This window comes from Periplaneta americana, chromosome 10, assembly GCF_040183065.1.
Source record: "Periplaneta americana isolate PAMFEO1 chromosome 10, P.americana_PAMFEO1_priV1, whole genome shotgun sequence".
NCBI classification, from domain to species: Eukaryota; Metazoa; Arthropoda; class Insecta; order Blattodea; family Blattidae; genus Periplaneta; species Periplaneta americana.
Genome location: NC_091126.1, coordinates 74,856,129 through 74,882,712, shown reverse-complemented (window position 1 = coordinate 74,882,712; position 26,584 = coordinate 74,856,129). Strand labels below are relative to the sequence as shown.

At 35.2% G+C, this 26,584-nt stretch overlaps 1 protein-coding gene across 4 annotated transcripts in view; it reads right to left on the bottom strand.

Moving 5' to 3' along the window:
• LOC138707783 (G-patch domain and KOW motifs-containing protein-like) overlaps window positions 1–26,584 on the bottom strand; it is a 32,986-nt gene that overhangs the window by 6,302 nt on the left and 100 nt on the right. The window contains exons 1-6 of one of the 4 annotated variants that reach the window (XR_011334360.1): window positions 25,621–26,108; window positions 21,713–21,927; window positions 14,900–14,988; window positions 11,455–11,558; window positions 7,971–8,133; window positions 4,447–4,616 (exon numbers count right to left, since the gene is read on the bottom strand). Coding sequence is in view for 2 of the 4 variants with exons in the window: in XM_069837687.1 (XP_069693788.1) it covers window positions 7,971–8,133; window positions 11,455–11,558; window positions 14,900–14,988; window positions 21,713–21,927; window positions 25,621–25,760 (711 nt within the window). In the remaining 2 variants the exon portion in view is untranslated. Of the gene's footprint in view, window positions 1–4,446; window positions 4,617–7,970; window positions 8,134–11,454; window positions 11,559–14,899; window positions 14,989–21,712; window positions 21,928–25,620; window positions 26,109–26,584 lie in introns of those variants that run through there. The other 3 variants (XR_011334359.1, XM_069837687.1, XM_069837688.1) reach the window with 3 other exon arrangements.

Sequence of the window (26,584 nt, the reverse complement as noted above, 5' to 3'; positions counted from 1 at the left end):
TTTCTCATACAGTCAAAGAATTACCTTGTAGAGAGAGATTTAGTTAGTTCAGTTTTGAGAATATATCTGGAAGATATTACAATGTACTTAGCCACATGTCGTCAGCTGATGTGCAGGGAAAAGACGGCGAGAAACACCATGTTCATAGTGCTTTAAATCCCTCTTTTTTTGCTGAGAGTAGGGTGGGAATTCGGTAGACAGGTAGGTTAATAAATTTCATAAAATGTCAGTACTGGGAGTAAAAGTGAAAGGTGACTGTCATGTGTCATTTCCAAACTCTGAGATTTTCAGATAGTGTGATAAGCAATTCGTTTGAATTTGATTTTTTCTTCTGTCCTTTTGAAGAACCACAAGGGCAGACCTCGGGGGCACAGGTGGTCCAAGGACCATAGTTGAGAAACGCTGATATAGGCTATTATATTGTGAATGTAACTGAGAGTTGTGGTTACTATTCATAGCGATAAATAGCTAATAAACAACAATATGCAATTTGATTTTCAACACTGCATTCTTGTTCATACAAGCAGTTAAATTTAAGCAGTTTCATAGTATAATAATGTGATACCGGAATTACAATATAACTATGCAGCTGCACACTTTCCTTTCACTCTTGCCACGGCCGCGACAATGTGATAACAAAACAATATCTGACTTCCACAAGGTGTTCAAGAAGAAACTTCAGAAAAGATTTACCAACATGTGTTTTAAAAATAAATTTCATTGTAAAATAAAAATGAAAAAGGGAGAGAAAGAAAGACAGAAAATGCCGCCCCCTGGAAATTGCCGCCCTAGGCAAGTGTCTAAGTTACCTAGGCCTGAATCTGGCACAGAGCCTATGTGTATATTTGCAATGTTTGTTGTGTTTTAGTCAACATACAGAAAGTTGTTTTGCCATTGGTTTTGCCATTGCGGTATGAGGAATGTTGTTAATGTTATTTTCATCCCCTCTGTTCGTCTCTCTTCACTCTACAGACATACTATGTTTATGGTTTATGACTACTGTATATTTCGCGTTCTTTCTAGAGTCCTAGGCACGTGACCCTTTCCAGCCCTATTAACAGAATTTGTCTATAAATAGCCACAACCACTACGAAAATCATAATTAGTATTTCAGTTCCATAGATATGGACGTCAAAGCCAAAGTAATTGCACTGATCGAGGAAGGGCGATTTAGCACGGCTCGAGCTGGAGAACACTATAGAGTAGCGACTAGAACGGCGTCCAGGTGGTGGGCGCAGTATCAAGAGCGAGGTTACATAACTCGTAAACCTGGTAGTTGAAGCCCAAGGCATCAACACCACAACAAGATCTTATGTTAATAAAATGTTCGAGGCGCTTTCATTTTATACTTCTAAAATATTTGTGGCCGGCAGGGAATTTCCTGCTTCCAACAGAACGCTAGTAAAAGGCTCAATAGTGCCAACGTTGTGCTGAGAAGAACAGCGGTGAAGGAAGTTCTGACTGAAGACCATCGAATTGATCGTGTCACATTTTGTCGAATTCATACAACTATCCATGGAAAGAGCTCATCTTTTTGGATGATATGTTTATGAACTATAGCAGGCCAGTGCACATATATCGACCGAAACAATCCAAGAGATTTGACCCTGAATATTTGTGGTCCAGAGACAACGCAGTGGTTGTTTGTCCGTGTCGGTGTTGTACGGATTTCTGGTTATGGTGGCGGTGCACTATGGAGAATTCATGGGCATATGAATGAGCATCAGTACACCAATAAACTGGAAAATGTGATGCTACCTAGTGTTCGTGTGTTTAAGCCCGAAAACAAGATAAAATTCCAACATGACTTGTCTTCGGTACACACATGCGTTGCCGTGCAGCGGTGGTTCAACATTCATAGGGACGATGTCGAGAGGTTCCATGGGTGCCAAGAAATTCTGACTTAAATTCCATAGAAAATGTGTGTACGGAAGTGCAACGCAATGTTAATGTGTAACTACAGAGTCGGTGTCCTAGGATTGCAGATGAATTGTGGAATCTCATTGCAGATGTTTGGGATGATGTTGCATTGTTAGATAGATACAGTAGGTCTATATCCAAAGCCTTGTTAATTCTGTAAGTAGAAGAATGGATGCAGTGATCAATTTCAACGGTTTATGGACAGGCTATTAAGTCCAGAAGAAAACTGTTGTATATAACTAGAACTACATAGGTAGAAAGTCATTTTAATTTGTGATATAAAGAACATTCAGTATTAATGATTTTACTTCAGGAATGTATTTTTCTTTTCTATTTTAGAACAAAAATAAACACTATGGTCCGTATTCATAGACATTCTTAGCGCGGGCTTTCGGTGGATGATCAGCGAACTAACGTTTTTCGTATTCATAAACCAGTGTCAGCGATGTGATGTGATGTGTGATGTGATGTGATGTGATGTGATATGATATATGATATGATATGATATATGATATGATATCGTCGCCTGAATGCAAGAACTAGGTAACTCGAAATTTGCGTTTTTTAGTTGCCTCTTTTATAGCATAGCAAAAATCGCACAAAATTAATCCAGCATCTAGGTAACTGATCGAACGATACCAGCGACATCTATTTTCCAATATAACAAACAGGTAAAAGAAAACGAGACATATTCCTTAGTGCAATAAATAAGTAAATAGGCGATATCACAAAATATGAAAAATCAAGTTACCTAGTTCTTGCATTCAGGCAACGATATGATATGATATGATATGATATGATATGACATGATATGATATGATATGATATGAATCCTGTTTAGCACGCTCATAGCCCGAGCTAGCGAAATGTCTATGAATAGCACCCTGTAGCTTTAATAATGGAATAAATAAATAGGTTCTAGTAAACACTAGAATCACTTATACAATCAAACGTTTTCCTAAATTGCACAAAAATTATTTCTAACTAACAAATCTATTTGTGTTTCTCTTCCCTCATTACTAATTGTTTACCGAAAGTAATTTATAGGTATTTATTTATTTCAATTTAACTGAATGTTCACTTGTATAATTTGTATTGGATTACCTTAATAAATTTATATTTATTCTACTTTAACTGTTCACGTCTATATCATCTTACCATTAAGTTCGTATGTATTGTATCTATCTCAATTTTGTTTACTCTTCGTCGTCTGTTTTTCCAGGAAGATATTAAAGTAAAAATAAACCATAAATAAACGAAGTACCGTATGTCCATAGAGTAAAGAGAGACGAACAGAGGAGTTGATAATGAAATCAATAACATTCCTCGTACTGGTAAAAACAATTAAATAACAAATTTCTGTACATCGACAAAAACACGAGAGTTTCAACCTTATAGAATGTGAACAGAAATAGTACGAAAGCCTTTCTCTCCTAGTCCAGCAACTTCGAGTAAACAGTACTATGTACTGTGGTAATCACAACAAAACCGGCATAAGTAACATTACGAGTTTTGCTCTTCATCGGCCAGTTTTTTCTTCCGTAACTGTACGTATGTTCAACAATATTACAACAGTCTATGCAGATTCCTTGAAGAGTGAGAAATATTTTTTCACATTCTAAAAAATGCACGCATACATAATTATTAAAAATTCTCTGGTAAACATACATTGAAAACAAGTAAAAATAATATTTAATTCTTCTTTGATTGCTGTGCATGACAGTGAATTGTTGCATGGTGTCTGTAAATTGTAAAAGAACTGATTTGTAGTTCATCTCGCGCGGAAGAATGAAATCTACGAATAATATGCGAACAAGTAAGTAACAAGAATTTAAAATTTTATTCACATACTTATCAGTATTAAAAATTGCTGTTTCTTCAAAAAGAAAATTGTTAGAAAAGAAATCATTTCTATTTCAAAACTACCCTTTAATACCTCCAAATAATAAATAATATAATTTCATCTTCCAAAATTTAATATTCACGAAATCGCTATTAATAAACAAACATCCCCAATCCGATTAGATAATGCAGTAATTATACCTGCATTATAAGATTTAACATATAATTCTGTCCCAATTCGTGGCACACCATACATCAACTTTCTGACCATGTAGGGGAACCTTGTGAATAATGTCTGGTTTTCCATTCGACTGGTAACAGTAATTTTGTGAATTTACATAGCTGTAGATATGGAACAAATTCTCGCTGGAGAAGAAAATAAGATAATGATCTATTTCTCCTTTATGCACATTATTCGCAACCCTTCAAGAAATATATGCCTTTTTCCAGGATCACCCTGTTGTAACTCATGACACATTAATTTTGTATGTTTGAGTTTTCAAGAACTTTGTAGCTCTATGTGTGGAAAAACGAGACATTCTTGCCTGTTGGGCAAGCTGCCTAATGAATTTTTTGGCCTTTTTCAAGTAGTAGTCATTGTCATGCAATGTTTTATTTTTTGGTGAAAACCACTTTTCCCCTTTCTATGCTTATCTGTAATACTTCCAGTTTCAAGAAATTTACGTAATGATTTACGGATTGTTTCACGAGTTGGAACCTTCACACCAGGAACGCTTTCTTCAAGTAGTCTTCAAATTTGATAATCATACTCTGTATATATGTAAGAACACACGATGAGTTAAAGAAAATCTGAACTCTTCCACTTTACACACTTCATAAAGAAATACCGCAATCTGAAAAAACTCATACAAACACATAAAAAAAGGAAAACACACACATACCTTGTTAAAATAAATGACTAATTCAGACTAAGAACACGTCGCATATATGTGATGGAGTTTTATCTTCATGCACTAGTAGGGGAAAAACATGGGACACTCAGCAGTGATTTTAAAGACAGAGCTTTGGTGTATACTTTCCATTACATTTATCTGTGTTGTTTTTGAACTGATTAAGACAACATAAATAAAATTTAATACCAGTCTATTATTGAAAATAAAGTACTTAAAGAATAAATTGAACAAAATGAATTGAAAATGTACTCCTTACAAAATAGGTTCAACTGATAATACACAGTTATAAATCAGTCACATGTACAATACTTTTCTGAAGAATGGATTTCTTGGAACAGCTGTTTGTTCCGAAGCATTAAGTCAATAATTTCAACACAAACCTCACTGAAAATGATTTCACGATAAGCATTGATTTTACTGTCTTTATAAGCAACTTGTTTTTGTCATTAGTCCACAGCGAGTTCATGAGGGGGCACAATCTTTCAACATTTGCATTTGTACCAGTGATATATATAATGAACCCTATCACTTTCTTTTTATAATTTGGAAGCTTTTCAAGAACACTTTTGAACATATCCACGCAGACTTCATTTAATGTTTTGATATAAGAATTTCCTTCAATTCACTATCTTCTTTAAAATTCAGAACATGTTTCACAATAATGATCTCATTGAACACGCAAGATTCAATGATGTTTGATCTGGTAGCAATTCACTTCATAGTATGAACTGCTTCAAGAACATTGTATAGATTCAGTTTCATCTCCATTGCTGTCATGAAGCAAATTCCAATGACATCAACAGTTGACAAAGTGATATTTATAATTAAGGAGCAGATTCCTATGTAATTAAATATTCTTTTTGTGTGTGATAAAACACAATTAACAAAGTTAAAAATTCCGAACATGAAGTTTCAAATTTAAAACCCGAATTTTATTTCACATAAAGCACATATTTTCACAAAAAAATATGTAAATACATATTTTCACGAAATCTATTATAAATACTTAAATGTTTGAGTTTTTTACTTAAATAATTTTTTTACAAGAAATTTTAGATATTTTAAAACTAAATCAATTATATCACTCAGAAGTACGTTATCTTTTTTAAGAATTCTTGGTTGCTTCGTGTTTCTAAGCACTGTGTGGTGTATCCATGATCCATTTTCGTAATAGTATTGCCTCAAGTTCTGAGAACTGTTAGGCAGCATATCAATGTTATTATTAGAAAATAAATTAACATGGACACATAATTAGGAATGTTTATTGTTGCTGAAGATGATTTCATTCCACGCTTTGTTTGTGAAACACAACAGATAAGAGCTCAAGTATGAACATTACCGGTATTTAATTTAAACAAATCTCTCGCCTCTCACAAGGCAATATATTGTGACAGCTACACCGGGGTTCGAACGCGTGTCCGTTGGTCGCTTAGGTGTGGCGGCGAGAGGAGCGTCTGGATGCTGAGAGGGTAGAGGGACGGTGTACTACAGCAACGCGCAAGGGGAGGTTGCGCGCGCATCTGGTGCTTGCCGAGAATTGAAGGAAGCAAACTGCTACGTGCGGAGTGAAGGGGTGGACGGACCCTCCCGAATCTTCCAGAAGTCCGTCCGAAGTGGAGATATCCAAATAATTCGAGAAGACACCCGTAGAAATTTCTCGTAACTATGGTTCAGTTATAAAAGAAGAAACGCAAGTGAAAGTCAGTCAGTCAGTAAGCCAGTCTTGTGTAGCAGTGAAGCCAGCTTCGAGACCAGAGCGCGACTTGAGTTGTGTCCGTAACTGTGGAGCCTGAAGCCCGGAGTTCGAGTGCAGTGGACCTCAGTTGGGGGACCTGAGTTCGAAGTTCAGCGGATCGTCTCTGAAGGTCTGTGGTTCGAGATTCTGTGAACGTGAGTGACAGCTAGAAGAACTAGCCAAGACAAACGAGCTGTGAACTGAGAACTGACCATTCTGTGTTGTAAATAGTGCTTTGTAAATATTAGTTAAGATTAACAGTTCATTGTTGTTCATAATAGTCCAAGTAAATTGTCATTGTCGTTTGTGGAGTGCAATAACGAACGCTGTGTTGCTGTGCGGAGAGCAAATCCCATTGTTGACGGGAGTGAAATTAAATTGTAGAGAGTGATAATTATTGTTGAGATAATAAAATTACATTGTTGTTGAGTTGAAATAAATCTACAATATATTATCTTGTTGTGATTCCTTGTTATCGGGCTTCGTCAATCGATATCCTTCAAGATATACTGAAAGATGGTTGTTTAAAAACGATTTGGCTTTCCTATTAGCAAATCTAAGCTTTTTGTGTGACACCATAAAAAAAAAAAAAAACGATACATCCAAAAACCTGTTGTCTGAAACAGAGAGGTGAGTGCCGTGGAAATTACACTAGACTCGCTAGCAGATTCAGACGTACAAGTACTAAGGGACAAATTCTAGACTGTGTTTGGGAAAAACAGTGGATATAAAAAAATGTGTAAAGTTGCTCAAGTATTGGAGGGTGTGCCTGTAGGTGAAATTGACGGTGTCTGTGTTTGTGATATTCCTCTCTTTAAATATACACGTCTGACGTCCTGTGATGTGGGAAGATCGTTTTCACAGTATAAGTCGTTGTTCAGAGATAATCAGCATGCATTTGTGATGGAGAATTTGGAGATGACCTTTGTTGTTCACTGCAATTCTCGGCCAACTACTAGCACTCAAGTGTGGTTGGTGAGTATGTAGTAACATTTTTTTTTCCAAGCTAAGTAAGATATTTTTGTCATATTTAAAAAAAAATATATTTCTTTATTTTTAGCAAATATTTTCGTACTTTTTAGCACATAAAAAATAAATATATTTAAATTTTTTAGCACATAAAAATCCGCTCCCTATTTACAATAAAATTGCAGTTGATATTTGGGGTTTTGTTCTTTTTGTCACTAATTTTTAAATGGGACAAAAACATACACAGGAGATTTCTTTCAGGACAAGGGACAAATTAGCGAAAAAAGGGACATTCCTGTATTTTAGGGGACATATGGAACCCTATGCACTAGGAACAACTAATAAAGAAAAATCCGCATGCGGTCCACGTTACACTAAAACATTCAGTGTAGTGTTTTGTAATGTAATGTAATACAATGTAATCTAATACGGTATAATATAACATATGTCATGCAAATTATAAAAGTGAAGGCAAGGAAAGGGCACAAGAGAAAGGAAGAAAGGAAAGTACCAAAAATAAAATTTCTGGACACTAATGGAAATAATTCCTGTGCCATATTTAAATGCTTTTTATAACAAACATGAAGTACCTGTCCATAACGCCCTCTATATGAACCAGCTACTATTTGTACGAATGCTCCTTTCACTACTTTCAAATCTTCCTTTTCATCTTGGGATACAGGAATTGTCATCTTATCAGCTCCCAGTCCCATTCCTCTGGGACGAGGCTGAGGAATCTCTGGAGCAACGACTCTGCAAAACAATCATAACTCAGCTTCAGAACAGATGACTAAATTACGGTGAGATCAGAACAAAGAAGAAAACAAATGAAATTTATTTCCATCCACCATGAATGTGACGAGTGAAAGTATACATTATGAACAATATTCTGTCATCTCTTTCGAACTCCTAACAAGTGTACGTAATAAATGTAACAAATTTCGTAAAAGAAAACCAAATGATGAGTTTTAGAAACATAAACGAGCATGTCATTGCAATGCAACCTCATCTCCTGTTATATTATTATCTACTCAGTGCACAGTTTCATTAATCTTTGGTCAAACCCAAAATATCATTCAAGTTATTCACTGCAGACAGAAGAAATAATGACCAACAACAATTAGAAAATGATTGTCATGAATATGATACTGGCACATACTTTCTTATTATTATGTACTATGTCTTTTGTAACAATTGAGTTCCTGTATCATGTTGGAAATGTTATTACTGTATTATTTTCTTGAATTTTTACTGAAAAGACATATTATAAAAGTACGAAAAAAATGTTATTTAATATACACCCAATTATTTATTTTTTTATTTTAGTTTTAGTTGGTCATTTAACGACGCTGTATCAACTACTATGTTATTTAGCATCGATGAGATTGGTGATAGTGAGATGATATTTGGCGAGATGAAGCCAAGGATTCGCCATAGATTACCTTGCCTTCACATTACAGTTGGGGAAAACCTCGGAAAAAACCCAACCAGGTAATCAGCTCAAGTGGGGATCGAACCCGTGCCCGAACACAACTTCAGACTGGCAGGCAAGCGCCTTAACTGACTGAGCCACGCCAGTGGCGCACCCAATTATGATGATAAACATTCGTTTTCTTAAATTCACATGGAATTATTCTTTATAATCACAAAAGACTTGGCTTATTTTATAAATTGTAAAGCTTAAGTAAATATACTGTATGTAACTGTGTACAAATTTACATGAAACAACTACACATAATACTATAATCATTTCTGATATTGTGTTCATATTTACAAAAATCGACTGTTTTGATCGAAACCATAGACGAGAAATTTATTTTGTACGAATATGAGGTTGCAATTGTTGTAAAAAATTTAAGAGCTTCTTTTGCGATACAGTACTGAAGTATTCTTTTGATGCAAAACTGCCCCATGCTCTGCGAAAAAATGGTCTAGTTTCAACATTCCACAATAGATTATAGATACATAGTTCAATGAGTTTTTCCATTATACCTTTTTGGAAGTTCAGCCAGTTGAACACAAAGGATTCAGTATCTATCTGTGACTCGTAATTGTTTCGAGTTTCTTCCAGAAAATACTCAAAAAGCTGTTGTTTAAATTCGTACTTTGAGTGTATCCACTAATTTTGCGTAAAATTATAGTAGTATGCGATTTTACAGGCATTTGTATTTTTCGAACGGAGTCGAAAACTGATATGATAGTGGAAGGGGGGTCACAAACTGAATTCTTGCACCTTTAAAAAGTTTGGGAACCACTTATTAGCATATTATATATAAATTTTAATGTAGATTTTTGTAAATATGAACACAATATCAGGAGAGAATCCCGAACTTAAAAATGATATCACTGTGCATATATTGAATACTTATTCCAGATTTTAGAGTCTAAGTTCTGAAAAACAGGCACACTTATCACAAACACTTGGTTTACTTAACTTTTTTTTTTTTTTTAAATTTCACTGACTGGGTACATTTTGGACAAATTATTTTGAGGCCGATTTAATGCATTTTTCAAGTTTTATTTGAAGACAACTATGTTCTTAGAACACTTTTATACTTGAAACACTAAATATACATTTAAATTTGGAAAACGTATTATATGTCTTTCGCGTGTTAAATTTTATGTTACCTGGTTAACAAGTTTCGGCCTGCTATTGGCCATCATCAGAACTGGTTGTTGCTGGTCTTGGCACCTTTTGTTTTAATATTAATATTTGAGGAGAAAAATTCGCTCTGGCGCCGGGGATCGAACCCGGGTCCTTGGTTCTACATACCAAGCGCTCTGACCACTGAGCTACACCGAATTCAATCCACAGCACCGGATAGAATCTTCCTCCTTCAGTGTTTCCCTTTGTGGCCGAACTCCAAGTTAGGCATATAATATGTTGACGTATATGTCTAGTGTCAACTGCCATTATACTAGGAGCGCACTCAGTTGAGTGACTTATTTGGCCGGGATTCCGCAGTTATGATGCACTGCTAGCTATGAGAATATTATGGATTGATTAATTCCTCAAATATTAATTATCAACATTACAGAGATTATTCTGTAGGACAAATTAATCAATCCATAATAGCCTTTTGTTTTGTTTCCTGTGGGTGTGTGAAAGACATAATACGTTTTCCAAAGTGATATAGTGTTAAACATTGTGTAACCAAGGGGGGGGGGAGAGGGAGAGGGAGGGGGAGAGAGAGAGAGAGAGAGAGCGGGGGGGTGTGCGCGCGTGCGTGCGTGTGTGTGTGTTTTTGTGTGTGTGCGCGCGCGCGAGGGCGCACGTATAATTTCAGTAATATTCATTTTTTCTTAAAAAAAAAAAAACAAATTTTTCTTGCACATTACACAATGAGTTTTTCTGAGTGATCCTTGCAAACAGTCATGCATTACATTGGTTACATTTCCAGTCCGTTTTCCTACTTAGAACCGTAACAAAATATTTTAAAATAATAAAACAGATCCAGCTATTACTAAGTGGGTTTTGTTTTAAATCGTATAACAAGTATATATGTGAAAAAACAAGTTGCTAGATATTATATATACATACTCAGAAGAGCTTAAGGAACAAATACATGACCTGCCACAATTTTAACTTCACAGCATCAATAAATATATAAATAAAATATATGGCCTGAGTACAGATTGTACTCATTTAGTAAACAAATGGTTAATTACTTTTACTTTATAAATGTTGAAAATACTTTTTTATTTTTATGTTCATCATTGTGTATGTATCTAAATACAAAATAAATATAATGTTAATAAGGCATTTTTGTTCTATTTTGTAAATAATCCCCCGATCCCCTCAGCTCTTCACATGACCCCTACCTTGGGAACCACCGAGCTAATAAATAGTTGTAGTTTATACTGCCTACATGAAGATTCCTCTTTTCTTAAGACCTTGTTTCAGTGGTGAAAAATGTATTTCTGAGAAGATATCATCAAACCTGATATTTTGTTGCATCACAATAATTCCTCTCGGAATTTCGTATATTGAGAAAATAAAAATGGCAAGATATGTTTTATGGGAAGGCATGTTGTACAACTTCAAGAACGTATAGAACAACCATTTCTGCATACCTCTCTTTCTTTCCAATTCCTTTCCCTGGGTTCCAGCCCATGCCCCTCAGCATTGCCATACCATAATCTGTGACTGGAATACTTTCATAATCTTCAAGACTTGACTGAAATGAAAATAAAGAATAAGAATTACTACGCATTTGTACAATTTTCTTTCCTTTTTGCTATTCTCTTTCCAATGGCTGGTACTTTACTTGTGTCATTCAACTCCAGTGTTTCCATGATATGCAGTAACTATAAATTTTTGCCATCTCACTGTTGCCCTTGGTGCACTAGGGGATGAGACCTACATAGCACCAGATGATGATGGTGGTGGTTATGAATAATGAAGCAATGGTGGAATGCTGTTAGGGGAAGCAGGAGGACCTCACAAAACCAACCACTGAGCACCATTTTTGTCCAACGCAAATTCCAACTTTGACCTACCGGGATTCCAACCTAGTTTACCAGCATGTAAAGCTGATGCCCTAGCTATTTGGCTAATGGAGAGCCTCTTTTTGCTATAGGGGGCGAGTCAATTAAATTATTGAGCACTATTAAACTTATTGCCCATTATGTCCTTTCATAAGTATGCTGAAATTTCACAGTAGGCATAGTGAATTCACATCACTCTTAAAAAGAAAAAATCCTGATCATACCTATTAGACATTGAAAAGATGTACCTACAAACAGCGCTTCTTAGTGTTTTTCTGGAATGCTGGTGATATGTCACAAGTGAAGAAAACTATGATGTAAAATATATTAATAAAGACAAATGAAGATATAGTTATTATAGCAGAGTCCAATAATTGACACATAAAAAGAAAAATACCAGTACTACAAATTCAAGAACTACAATACCAACTTCTTAGAAAGCACAGGCAAATTGCAAATGGGCTACTGGTAGGCATTAATCACGAAATAGCAGGAAAGTTTACAGTACTGAAGGAAATGAATGACAATGATTCAGCAGAAATAATAAAGGTAATAGCATGGAAACATGGTAACAAATTCCAAGTTATGGAATATAAAGTTCACCTAATAACAACTACTTTACTCTAGACTTGATAACAAATAACAAGAAAACAATGGTCACTTTCCAAGATGAGGATATACCAGTAATAACAATGTAGGAGATGTCATTGAAGAATTTCTTAATTTTTTTACTTGGTTATTTAACGACACTATACCAACTACTAGGTTATTTAGTGTCGATGACATTGGTGACAGTGAGATGGTATTTGGCGAAATGAGGCCGAGGATTCGCCATAGATTACCTGACATTAGCCTTACGGTTGGGGAAATCCTCGAAAAAAAAAAAAAAAAGCCAACCAGGTAATCAGCCCGAGCGAGGATCGAACCCATGCCTGAGTGTAACTCCAGATTAGCAGGCAAGCGCCTTAGCTGACTGAGCTATGCTGGTGGCTGAATCTGTGAATTCCAACACAATGAATATATTATACAATGATGGCAATCCAGTAATATTTTGCATTATAATGGTGAGACTAATAATCCTGCTATAGCAATAGTTTGAACAGACAGCAGATGGAACTACAAGATCTGCAATAGAGGACAGTGGCAGTGGTCATCGAGCTGTTATAAAGACTACAGATTTAAGCAAACAAAATAAAACTAACACAAGAATAAGAAACCAATGGAACTTCAAGAAGGCGAATTGGAGAAAATACAAAACAACAGATACTGCATTTAGCAAAATCAACTTTGAACAGAATATGGACAAAATAGTATCTCCAGTCAATAATTTTATTATTAGATCAGCTAAACTATGTATATCTCGAGGCAAAATATAAAATTACAAACCATTCTGAAGTAAAAAACTTGAACTTCAGAAATCGAAGAGAGATGCAACTAGATGAAAGGCAGGAAACATACAAAACCAAAAAGATATCTTAGCATGGAGAAAGTAAATTACACAACTACAGAAAGACATAAAGGATGCAAAAAGAGAGAATTTTGAAAAAATTGTATCCAAACTAGATAACAGGAAAAATAGCAATAAGGTTCAGTTATGTAAATAGGATCAATAGCTACAACTGCCTATAAAATTAACCACTGAAAAAAGATAATAAAGAAATTTATGATGAACCTCTGATCGCAAATAAGTTTGCTATCTTTTGTAAAATGACAAGTTCTCTTTGTAAAAATAACAAAAGATTGAACAAATACCTAAAGAATAAAAAGCAAGATTCAACCACTGGTGTTCATGCACTATTCAATGAACCAGTCACAATGTCAGATTTCAAACAGTCACTAGGTAAAATAGAAACAAGAAGAGTTCAGGCCCTGACAACATACATGTAGAATTTATCAAGAACTTGGGCGATAAAGCATCAACACTGCAACATACAATAGTAGAATCTGGAAACATAAACACAACATACCTGCCACTTGGAGGAAGGCCACAATTTTTATCCGTATAAAGAAGAAATACAAACCAGAAAGCAGTATAGAAAGCTACAGACCAACAGACTAGTTGCATTAACTTCAGTAGTAGTAAAATCGTTCGAAAGAATGATTATGACAAGATGAATGTACTACGAGAGCAAGCACGCTTCAGGAAAGACAGCACCACAATCCATCAGGTAACAAGATTCATTCAAGGTGTTAAAGAAATTTTAAGAAAATAAAAACTAAACTATATCTCTTTATCGATTTTAATGGAGCATTTGATCATGCTTAGAGGAAAAAACTAATAATAAGTTGTCACATTTAGGCATAACAGGAAACATACTGAATTGGATTCAAAGTTTCCTCTATCTCTCCATCATCACCAACATCAAAGAAGTTCGAAGTGGTGGCATCTGCAGGAAAGGTCACCTGCATTTTCTGACATTCAAGGAATGGTTTACCAGTGTATTGTAAATGCACACACAAATGTGACAGAACAATACAGAAATGTATTGGAGATCCTGAACGATCATGTCAGGCAAAAACGACATCTCAATCCAAAAGAGTTGATGGTACACTATGATAACCACGACCCCACATTGCAAACACAGTCACGGAATAGCTCAACAAACTGAACATGAAATGTCTCTCTGATCCTTCCTATAGTCAGAATTTTGACTCATATGATTTCTTTTCTGTTTCCAAAGTTGAAGGAAGATCTTCATGGAATGCACTTTCAGTCTTCAGGACAAGTGGTAAAGACTGCGGAGATGATTCTGAAAGAGCTATAAAGAATGTTTCCAGCACGACTTTGAATGGCAGAAACTCTGGAAGAAGTGTATTGAAACCATTAGGCTCTACTTTGAGAAAGACCATCAAAGGAGGATAAATAAAGGTATGCTGTAACAAAAAGTCATGATCATTATTGAACAGTCCTCATATATACCAGTTACTGCACCACACGTGTGTATGATCATCCTCTAAGGCACATTCTGTTTAGTAAAATCAGTCTGAAATGGCCCTTTATAAGTAAAGTAATGACATAATTGCAACATACCTCTTCAGATATTTTAGTTCTCTCTCTGGATTTTATAATCTGTAGTACTGAATTTGAATGATTAACCTCCTCAGACTTCTTCTTTGTTCCTGAAAATAAATGCATATTGCAGTCTTCCTGGTAGTATAGTGTGTCCAATTTAAAATCTTAGCATTAGACAGCACAATTAACTTCCAACAGCTGTGCTACCAGCCTCCACCATGTGGCCCACAAAGTAGCTGCAAAGAAATGTCTTAAAGTCACTAATTATCACTAGCTGTTATTACATAAAAAATAATGTGTAGCTTTGTTTAAAAACACTCACAAACCTCAAAGATAATGTTGAACATGTTGATTCTTGATACTTGATATGCACACATTTTTTACACAACCAAAGAAAATTCCTTATTACTTAATGTAATTACTCTCGTGTTACATAGTGAACTTCTTTGAATATATTTTCTTGCATCTGTTCCTGAGTATTGAGATTTTCCCTGTACACTTTGCCTGTAATCACAAGGGGTTAGGTGTGGGGATCAAGGTGACAACAGATTTCTGCTTATGATTTTGTCACCAAAGACATCTACTGTCCACAACTGTGTTAGGACTTACGAGTTTTTGTTACATGCTTAGCACTGTGAATGATGGCTAAGATCAAGGCCTGAGAAGACATTAAGATAACACAGGATAAATCCAAGATAATTGGACTCAGCAAATGTCAATGGAGAAGAGTTTATTTTTCTGCTGGGTCTGGCAGTTATCAGTACAGGTGAGGATTTATTTTATGGTGCTCATATGATTTGAATAAATATGTCTGACAAGTGCAATAGTTGCAAAGGATTTTCCAGGTGTCAAATTCTTTGTCATCAAACAGTGCATAAACTTGTTAAAAATTATTTATAGACTGGATGGGTAAAGGGCAGAAAAAATAAGAGGAGGCCACATGTTTTGATTCATAAATCCCTAGACAATATAAGCACTTCGGATAGAACATTTTAAATAAAACTGTGTATTTATTTTTATTTTGAATATAAGCTTAGTAACAATTAGTTGTAATAATGAGTAACAGTTCAACATTTTTATATGATTTACCATGCGGGTCACATGACAGAAATTGGTAGTGCAACTGTGGGCAGTTAAAATTCAGCTTAGCATTATGGTTTAAAATTGGGCACATTGTATTTCAAAATATCGTAGTATCACTATAACAAGAGATGTAATGCACTTTTATTTTAGACCCTAGCCTGATACTTAAATGAAATATTTTCCGAATTATTATATTAAGCCTACTTGGGAAATTAAAACAGATAAATTCATTATCAAACGTCATGAGATAGTGGAACAAGTGGACAAGTGGGATGTACAAAAAGTAGTAACATGAACTGCTGTCAGGAAGTCAAAGAGGAGGATAGCAATCGCAAAGGAAGCTTTTGATAGAAAAAGGATCATCTTCTGCAGACCTCTGGAGCAAGTACTAAGGAAGAAACTACTGAAGTGCTTTGAATGGAGTGTAGCACTATATGAGGTAGAAACATGGGCATTATGAAGAAGTGAAGAGAAACAATCACATATCTTTGAAATGTAAATATGGAGAAGAATGGAGTGTGTGTATTGGAGAGAGAATACGAAATGAAGCTGTGCTATAAAGTGTGGGTGAGGAAAAAAAATGCTGAAACTGATCAGGAAGAGAAAAAGAAATTAGCTGAGTCACTAGCTGAGAAGAAACTGCCTACTGAAGGATGCACTGGAAGGAATGGTGAATGGGAGAAAAATTTCGGGGCAGAAGAAGATATCAGATGATAGACAACATTAAGATACATGGTTCATATGAGGAGACTAAGAGGAAGGCAGAAAGAGGAAAGACTGGTGAATGCTGGGTCTGCAGTGAAATATCTGCCCTTGTGCAGGAAACTATGAATGAATATCTAGAACCATTTGTTGAGTTATAGTTAGGGTTCGTATATATCCAATATTTTAAGGGATCATCCCTTATTATGAGGTTGTGTTCCAGCATCCCAATAAACTTATTCGGGATGCAGAATTGTCCCATATTTTGTGGATTTGTGTTTAAAATTTTTATTCTCAAACTTAAAACATGTAATTGCCAAGAAATCCATAACTCTCGTTCATAAAAATATCTTGCCAATTGGAAATACTGTCATGTTGTGGGAACATTGCCACTAGCAGACGTGGTATTAACTATGTTAATACTGAAAGACTGTTTTCCTGGATGAACTCCTTATGGACAAAGAAAAAGAATAAGTTATCTGTAGAAAATGTGAAAGCTATGCTCACTGTTAAACTGTTTTTAATAAGGACTGTGTAGAATTTCATAACTTGGTATAATATAATCATTCTTTACTTGAGAAAATACATTCATCCAAGAAGTATATCACAGGGAAAGATTAACAATTTAGTATTGTTTAAAGTTCACTTATAAGATTGCTATACCAGTACCCCATAATTAATGTAATGAATGTTCTTTCCCCACTGCTGATGTTCGCAAATAGGGAAAGCAATAAAATTTGGTTGGTTTATTCAAACCGAAAGTGTCCTGTATTAAAGAAAAGTATATGAACTCCTAGTTATAATATATTTCTAATTGAGACAGCTTTCATGTAACACCAATAGCTCTGATTAGATATGTTTAATGTCAGAGGTTAGGTCTGTAGTTTAGCCAATGCTTTTTTTTATTCTGGAGAAAAGGTGGTGGGACTGTGTGTGGAATATATTATAGTGGATGAGGAGAAGATTACTGCCCAGTGCACGGGGATTTTGTCGTTTTTAAATTTCTTTTCGTCCAACTTTAAGACTTAAAAGGCCTAAGCGGAGTTAAAAAAAATTATGTTAAAAGCTTAATTAACACATCTCGGTTCCATGATGGAAAATACAATAAAAAGTTGTCAGGCACGTTCTGTCAGAAAAAAAGCACTGAGTTTAGCTATCTTATTTAAATAATTCATTAAATGGCGATCTTACTCGTGTTAATTATGTAAGCATGGGCGGCTTACAGCTGTTTCGGTGCTACTAAACACCATCCTCAGAGCCTTCTGTGTCTCGGCGTCATCTCAACTTCGCTGCCTGTTGTGTGGGTGTGTTCGTGTGATGAAGAGTTGTGTCAAATAGTGTGTGTGTGTTCTGAAATTGATCTGTGTGTTGAGTATTTGATTAGGGTGTGTTTTAGTGTGTCTGTATATTTCATATTGTTCTAGTGTGTTGAGTTTTTGGTTTTTGGGTTGTATGTGTAGAATTTCCATGTCTGTATTTATGTTATTGTATGTGTGGTTGGCATTAGTTATGTGTTCGGCATATGTATATGTATTGTGTCCCCTGGTTATTGCTTTAATGTGTTCTTTGTATCGAGTTTGGAATGATCTGTCTGTCTGTCCAATGTAGAAACTGTCGCAACTATTGCATGTGAGCTTGTATACGCCTGTATGGTTGTATTTATTTGTTTGGTTATTTTTTTTTTGGTTATTTTACGACGCTGTATCAACATCCAGGTTATTCAGCGTCTGAATGAAATGAAGGTGATAATGCTGGTGAAATGAGTCCGGGGTCCAGCACCGAAAGTTACCCAGCATTTGCTCGTGTTGGGTTGAGGGAAAACCCCGGAAAAAACCTCAACCATTTTTATTTATTTGTGTTGTTTGTGTGTTGAGATGTCTTTGTAGTGTGTTTTCTGTTCTGTATGCTATGTTGTATTTCTGTTTTCTGAATGAGGATGCGATCTTGTGTGTGTTTTTGTTTTCGTATGTTAGTGCGATGTATTTCTTGTGTTCTTGTGTTTGTGTTGTGTTTTGTGTGTTTTTGTGTTTGTTGAGTTTTTGTTTTGTCTTCCTTATGATGTTGCCTATTATGTTTGGGTTGTAACCATTTTCTTGTGCTATGTATTTGATCGTGTTCACTTCTTCATTGTAATGTTGTTGGCTCATGGGTATGTTGAGTAATCTGTGTACCATTGTCCTGAATGCAGCATGTTTGTGTTGTGTGGGGTGATTAGATGTGTTGTGTATGTGTGTCAACACAAACAAACAAATACAACCACACAGGCATATACAAGCTCACATGCAATAGTTGCAACAGTTTCTACATTGGACAGACAGACAGATCATTCCAAACTCGATACAAAGAACACATTAAAACAATAACCAGGGGACACAATACATCTACATATGCCGAACACATAACTAATGCCAACCACACATACAATAACATAAATACAGACATGGAAATCCTACACATACAACCCAAAAACCAAAAACTCAACACACTAGAACAATATGAAATATGCAGACACACTAAAACACACCCTAATCAAATACTCAACACACAGATCAATTTCAGAACACACACAATATTTGACACAACTCTTCATCACACGAGCACACCCACACAACAGGCAGCGAAGTTGAGATGACGCCGAGACACAGAAGGCTCTGAGGATGGTGTGAAGTAGCACAGAAACAGCTGTAGCCGCACATGCTTACATAATTAACACGAGTAAGATCGCCATTTAATCAATTATTTATATTCAAGTGTTAAAAGTAGTGTACGAAAGATTCAACATGGACTATCTTATTTATTTTCCCTATGGGGAAACAGACCTGGTAGCAGAAGCAAAGGAGAGACGATTGTACTACTTGGGTCATGTTGTGAAAATGGAAAAGGAGAGAGTTCCCAAGAAGACTCTTGCTCAACACCCAGAAGGTAGAAGGAAACAAGGGCGATCCAGGAAGAGGTGGATATATGATGTCAGAGAAGATGTGCTGGAAGTAAGGAATTGAAGGAGTGTGCTGTGGACAAGATTAGGCGGGAGCTGTAGGAGAGGCCAGGGTCCTTCATGGACTGTAGGAGAATGAATGAATTTATTTATTTTTCCTACTAAATTTTTCGGAGTAAAAAAATTTAATAGAATAGCTCAGACTAGATGTTAGGTTACAGTTTATGTCAATATTCTGGCTTGCCATATTTCTTTTAGTTTGTATACTTTTTGAGCTTAGAAAAGTATGTGGTGCATAAAGCATGTCTAACTTAAAATTTGAGCGTCATAATACTGCAACTTAAGAGTGCATAATCAGTGTTGCTGCAGAGCTTGAAACGCCCAAGTACTTACTACCTAAATGAATGATTCACCATCGGAAAACAAAGCCAAATGTTAAATGCCAGAAGAAAATTCGTAAATAAAAGTTAAGAAAAACACATTTGCACAAACTAAGGCTTCACTGGCTGAAAGTGAAACCCAACAGCAGATGTACTGGCCCACAATGTGTCTAAAATGCTTCCCATGTACTTCTGTATTCCATGACTCTCCAGTACTCGTGCGGCATACATTTGTAACACACTGCTGTTTATTATGTAATCACATCTCTGTTTTCAATGCTGATAGTGTCAAATTTTCAGTACCTTTCTGTTACAGTTTAACTATGTCAGGAGTATCTGGAAGTAACTGTGACTTTTTTCTGTGTAGTAATACATAATTACTTTCTTACAGTGGATTACAACACTAGCGTCAGCACTTGCACGGATTACAATAATTATTATTGTAATCCGTGTGAGTGCTGATGCCAGTGTTTGTAACAGGTGAGAATACAAGCGTGTATTTGTAATGTGATTTATTTCTATAAGCAACTCATAAGCCATTTTTACACGTATTTTCTATTGTTTTTGTGGTTATGTTATCCTGAAATATAAATCATTACGAAAATATACCTATTTGATAATAAAGAACAATTACTTTCTATCCCATGAAATAGGCATGAACTTGAACCCAATAATGAGTGAAATTTTAGGTGTAGAAAATTACAACTCTAGAGTATGGTTGATAATTAAAAATTAAGCCTAATAAAAACAACAGAATTTTTTTTAATTGCATCATTTGCACCATAATACCACTCATTATATTTTATTGACATCACTGATTAAAATATTAAATTTCAAATAGAGTTACAATGTTATAGCACAAACAGTTTAATAGCATCAATAAAGTAAAGTTACCATGATATATGTTGTAAAATTACACATTCATTCCTACCTGTAAAAAAAATTGTTTATTAAAAAAATGTGATTACAAATGTAACCCGCGCGAATACTGGTATCACAAATTATGGCGTGAGTACTGCAGGGTTAAACACTTACTTACAAATGGGTTTTAGGGAACCCTGAGGTTCATTGCCACCCTCACATAAGCCAACCATCGGTCCCTATCACTCAAATCTATTTTAATATTATCTTCCCATCTATGCCTTGGCCTCTCCAAAGGTCTTTTCCCCTCAGGTCTTCCAACCAGCACTCTATATCCATTTCTAGATTCACCCATACATGCTACATGCCCTGCCCATCTCAAATGTTTGGATTTAATGTTCCTAGTTATGTCAGGGTGAAGAATACAATGCGTGCTGTTCTGCATTGTGTAACTTCCTCCACTCTCCTATAACTTCATCCCTCTTAGCACCAAATATTTTCTTAAGCACCTTATTCTCAAACACTCTTAACCTCTGTTCCTCTCTCAAAGTGAGAGTCCAAGTTTCACAACCATAGAGAACAACCGGTAATATAACTGCTTTATACATTCCAACTTACACATTTTTTGACAATAGACTAGATGACAGAAGCTTCTCAACTGAATAATAACAGGCATTTCCCATATTTATTCTGTGTTTAATTTCCTCCAGAGTGTCATTTATATTTGTTATTGTTGCTCCAAGATATTTGAATTTTTCCACCTCTTCAAAGGATAAATTCCAATATTTATATTTTCATTTCGTACAACATTCTGGTTTCGAGACCTAATCATATACTTTGTCTTTTTGGGATGAAGGAGTAAACACTAACCTTCCAAAATTTCTTGTACTGCGATTTCTTCTATAGACCCCAATTTTCCACTTTCGCTTATATCGGCTTTCTTCTCTTGTATTTGTGATGTGTTAATATCATTTGATTGTGATTCACGTTTCTGTTCTTCCTCAACTTTATGAATTTTCTGTGAATTATCTAATGGAATTATTAAACTCTTGTCTTTCATTTCTTCATCTTCATTACAACCATCTCTAAAAGAAAAAATTACAATTAAAAAAAAAAGTCAATGAGATAAGTGGGTAAACATAATTATTTGCCTCAGCACAAAAAGTCAATACACATTAATAAATAATATTTCAGTTATAGGTTCTGCTGACATAAGGTTCTGACAGTGAAGTACAATTTACTGTTGGCTACCATCCATTAAATATAAGAATGTAGGATTGTAGCAATTATAGAAACATATTTCTTTAATTGCTTATTTTACGGTGCTTTATCAACTGTCATGGTTATCTAATGTCTGAATGAAATGAAGGTGATAATGCCAGCAAAATGAGTTCAGGGTCCAGTGCCGAAACTTACCCAGCATTTGCTCTTAATGGGTTGAGGGAAAACCCCAAAAGAAACCTGAACTACGTATCTTTCCTAAGCAGATTTAAACCTGGGCCTGCTCGTTTCATGGTCAGGTATGCTAACCGTTACTCCACAGCAGTGGACAATTATAGATATTTAATTGTGTCTAATGTTAATATGGGGGGCAAAGGCTAATTGGAATTTCCTGATCTCTGATCAGGTCAAAAACCCTGATAGAACTGATATTTAACCCTTGTGGTGAATTTTGGTGAAGTCTGGAGGGCCTAATTAGCCAAATGCACTCTCTTCACCTCCATGCTTGGGCCTCCTGGGATCTTTTAAGATGCAAAGGAGAGAGTGGTGTGTGGAAAGCAACAGAAAGCTACCACATGTACCTTTCCCAAGAAAAACAGGAAACATGGAAAAATAATGCTGAAATTGATCAGGAAGAGAAAAGGGAATTGGTTGGGTCACTGGCTGAGAAGAAACTGCCTACTGACGGATGCACTGGAAGGAATGGGAGAAGAGTTCAGGATAGAAGAAGATATCAAATAATAGATGACATTAAGATACGAGGTGCTCAGAATACAATTGGCGCAAATCCAAAAATTAATTTAAGTTTTAATAAATACAACAATGTAAGTTGTTTCTAAATGAATAATAAAATGAATCTATTATTTGATGGTTTGGAAATAGATTGTAGCACTTTATCTGAACACTGAAACAGATTGTAGATAAGTGAAGAAAGTCCTCCTCACTTAGCAAACTGTGCTGCTTACTTTGTGGTTTATTCTTTTGTTCAGTAATTAATGTTATTTTTATTTGAGTTGTCTAGAATCAAACTACATTTTATCCAAAAATCTGATTTGTCAGAAAAGACGAAAAACTACTGCAGTTAGAATCCAAACTGTCATTTAACTACTAAAGTTAAGGCAGATCAATTCCAGTTTGACTCCAAAAGAGCAGTTTATCACATTCCCTGCAAAATTCTGCACTGAAACATATCTTAATCCCATATTTTATAATTTGGAGAAAGTTCAGTTTGATTCTAGACGACTCATTAATGCGATGAATTGAAAAATTATTTCAATCAGTCTAGATGAATAGTGAAAAGTTGTCGGTATTTGATGCAACTGGAAGCAAGTAAGATAATGAAAATGAAGGTAAAGGGAAAAAAAACAATTCAAGTAATTAGTTATGTATTAATTACATTGTGGTTGTGTTATAACTGTGTTCCATTTTATTTTAAGTAACTCTTTAGCAACAAAATTGGATCACAAACATGGACTGATTATATAGCTACATGAAAATATAAGTAATACGGCAATATGGAAGGACAATCACTTTATATTCTTCCATATTGGTACAACTGAAAACTGGTTTGTTTTAAATGGCATCAAGAGAAATTTAGAATCTATTCGAGAAACTATTATTGTTGTTATTATTATTATTATTATTATTATTATTATTATTATTATTCAGTAGCCTACATAAAACAAATTGCTTATATTTGATATCACAAAAAGAAGTTATTTTAATGGCTAGGGAAGAAATCTTATCATTGCGAATGTGAAAAGAAACATCTGTGAGAAAAATTAGAATATTCGTTCTAAAATACATTCAACATACTTATACGTAGGCCTAATACATAATACCAGACCCGGCATTTATTTACAATTGTGTTACCAAAGAAAGGAAGGATGTATTTACATAATTTATTATTTGATTTGTAGTCGAATCAAACGTACCATAAGCAAAACACTAGACCTAATTGAGCGGAAGCGCCAATTTCGCACCAGAATTAGCAGGGCTCGAAATGGAAATTTTCACGAACACACTGTCATTTTCATGGACAAAGTGTTGTTGGTGACGACAACGACCAGTCAGAAGACGCCGAGTATTACCATGAAATATTTATATAAGCTTATAGCTACATCAATTAACTTTATGTAAAAATTTACGACACGCCTCCGGAAATTTTCATCTACCATATTTCATATGGATCGTATTCGATGACGAAGAGGGAAAGTGGAAAACAGGGAAAATAAGGAGAATGCTGGGTTTACAGTGAAGGACCTGCCCTTGGTCAGAAAGCTATACATTAATTAATATCGTATTTACGCAGACATATATACTACGAACTTTAGTCATTTTATTCAGTCAAAAAATATATTACATATCCTGAATAAAATGCACAAAGGAAGAAGTTTGTAGCTGCCTTATGTTACACCAATAATAAATAAGAAGAAAATGCACACATATTATAATCTACTTTGACGCATATATTATTACTTGCAGAAGAAAAATTCTGGTCTTACACTTATGACTGAAACCTCTATTTCGCAATGTATTTGAAATGGATACGTTACTCAAGTCGCAGCTTAAAGAAATTCGACTCGCTGCATAGCGGTGTATGACATCTGATCATTATCTCAATATGTAGCGATAAAGTGTTGCTGAGTCCCGGTCCTTTTAATTTCAATAACGCCGCGCTATTATTCAGAAACTCAACGAAACCCGATACAGAATCAAATTTATTAAAGGCATGCTGGAAAGACAGTCTAAATTAGTGCGAGCTTACAGTATACGAATCGTATAATACAATAAAGCAGTACCGTGTACACTATAGTCAGTAATAATTTAATTCACACTTAATTTAAAGAATTTTCTGAAATACATTATATAATCAATAACAAATTGAAACGGTCCGGAACGGGCAAGAGCCATTTCTTACGAAACAAAATGGAAAATTTCCTGAAATTTACGAACCAAACAGTGTTTTGGTCCGCTCCGGTCCATTTAGGGCCTTGGGAAAAAGCGTAAAAAGTTTCTGTCAAAGTGGTGGCTGGCGGAGAGGCGGAGTCAGATGCCTCGCATGTAAGCTGTTGGATAGGAAACGAGTTTTCATAAGGTCGAGTTTCATTGACAGGTTAGGTTTGATTAGTTCAGGTTTTCGGTATATCTTGCATAAACGCATTTTGGTTGGTAGGTGGGTATGGGTAGATATTCGTCTTCCTTCACTAACGTAGGCTAATTGTAAAGAATTTTCCCGGAATCTTCACACTTTTTAAATGCTACCAAGATTGTACAAAAAGTTAATAAACAATACATATTTTAACTACTACTATTTGATATCTTATGATCCTTGTCAATTGTGGATTTTTACTTATTTTACAGAAGCCACTCTACTGTTTAGGAGTCTTGTTGCACGTTCCCGAAAGAACACGTAATGCAGTAAATAGGAAATAAAAAAAAAATTAAATCGAAAGGATTAAAGCTAGAAGGGCTACACAGGCACCTCGCCCATTTATTTGCACGTAGAAGACAACTCTTATTTGGAATACCCGTTATTTAAACAAACTGCAACTCACTTCTTGAAAACTATAATTTTGCTGTCCAGACAATCAATATATTGCACATTTTCCACGGCTTTAACCTTGAGTGGTTTGTTAAAACCTGAATTTTTTGCCACTTTCGAAAATCCAAAAGAAATCTTCTTTGCACCTTCCATCACAATTTCAATTTGTTTGTGTGTTTCTTTCTTTTTTCCTTCACTGAAATGCACACGCTTATAAATAAGCTTTGAAATTTAGGTTATGGACCCTTCTACTAGAAACAGCAGACAGTAGAGGTGGGTAAAAAATAACACAAGTTATTTTGGAACTGTTGCAAAAATGAACAGTAGGTTGGAACCAAAGACGTTATAATGGTTGGAACCTCCTGTTCCGAAATAACACTGTTCCGACTCCAAGCTTCTCACTTGCCCAGCTGTTGCGGGCCTGCAGTACTGCGTTGCGCAAGGCATTTTCCGACTCCGAGACAACAGAGAACAGTCGGAACCCGTTCCGTTGAACCAATGACAGCTCCGGCTACACTGTTCTCGGTTCTCGTTGTTCTTTATGTTGTACTTGGAACAAGTTGGAACTTGGAACTCTCACGTGGATGGATGAGGAAGCATGGAAATTGAAATCCTTGTAGTGTGATCATAAGTAATGACAGAGAGCGAGGTGTGATGCAAAGTTTAAATTATTACACTTTGGTACAGATGCGTTCCTAACATTTTGCTAAGTGTGGGAATTTTAGGTTTCACTACTGCTAATGTATAAATATACACAGTAGTTATATATTTTTATTATGTATCAAATTATAATATAATTATTATTATCATCATAACTAAGCATTAAGAAACGTAAAAATAAAAATTAATAATTTTAGTTCTTTTTTTTTTTACTGCGGAACACGGAGAACAAAAATTACATACTACACGTTTTAAATGAGATGTTACATTTTTTAGTTGGTTACCGTGTCTTCATGACTTCATATACCAATTAGTGT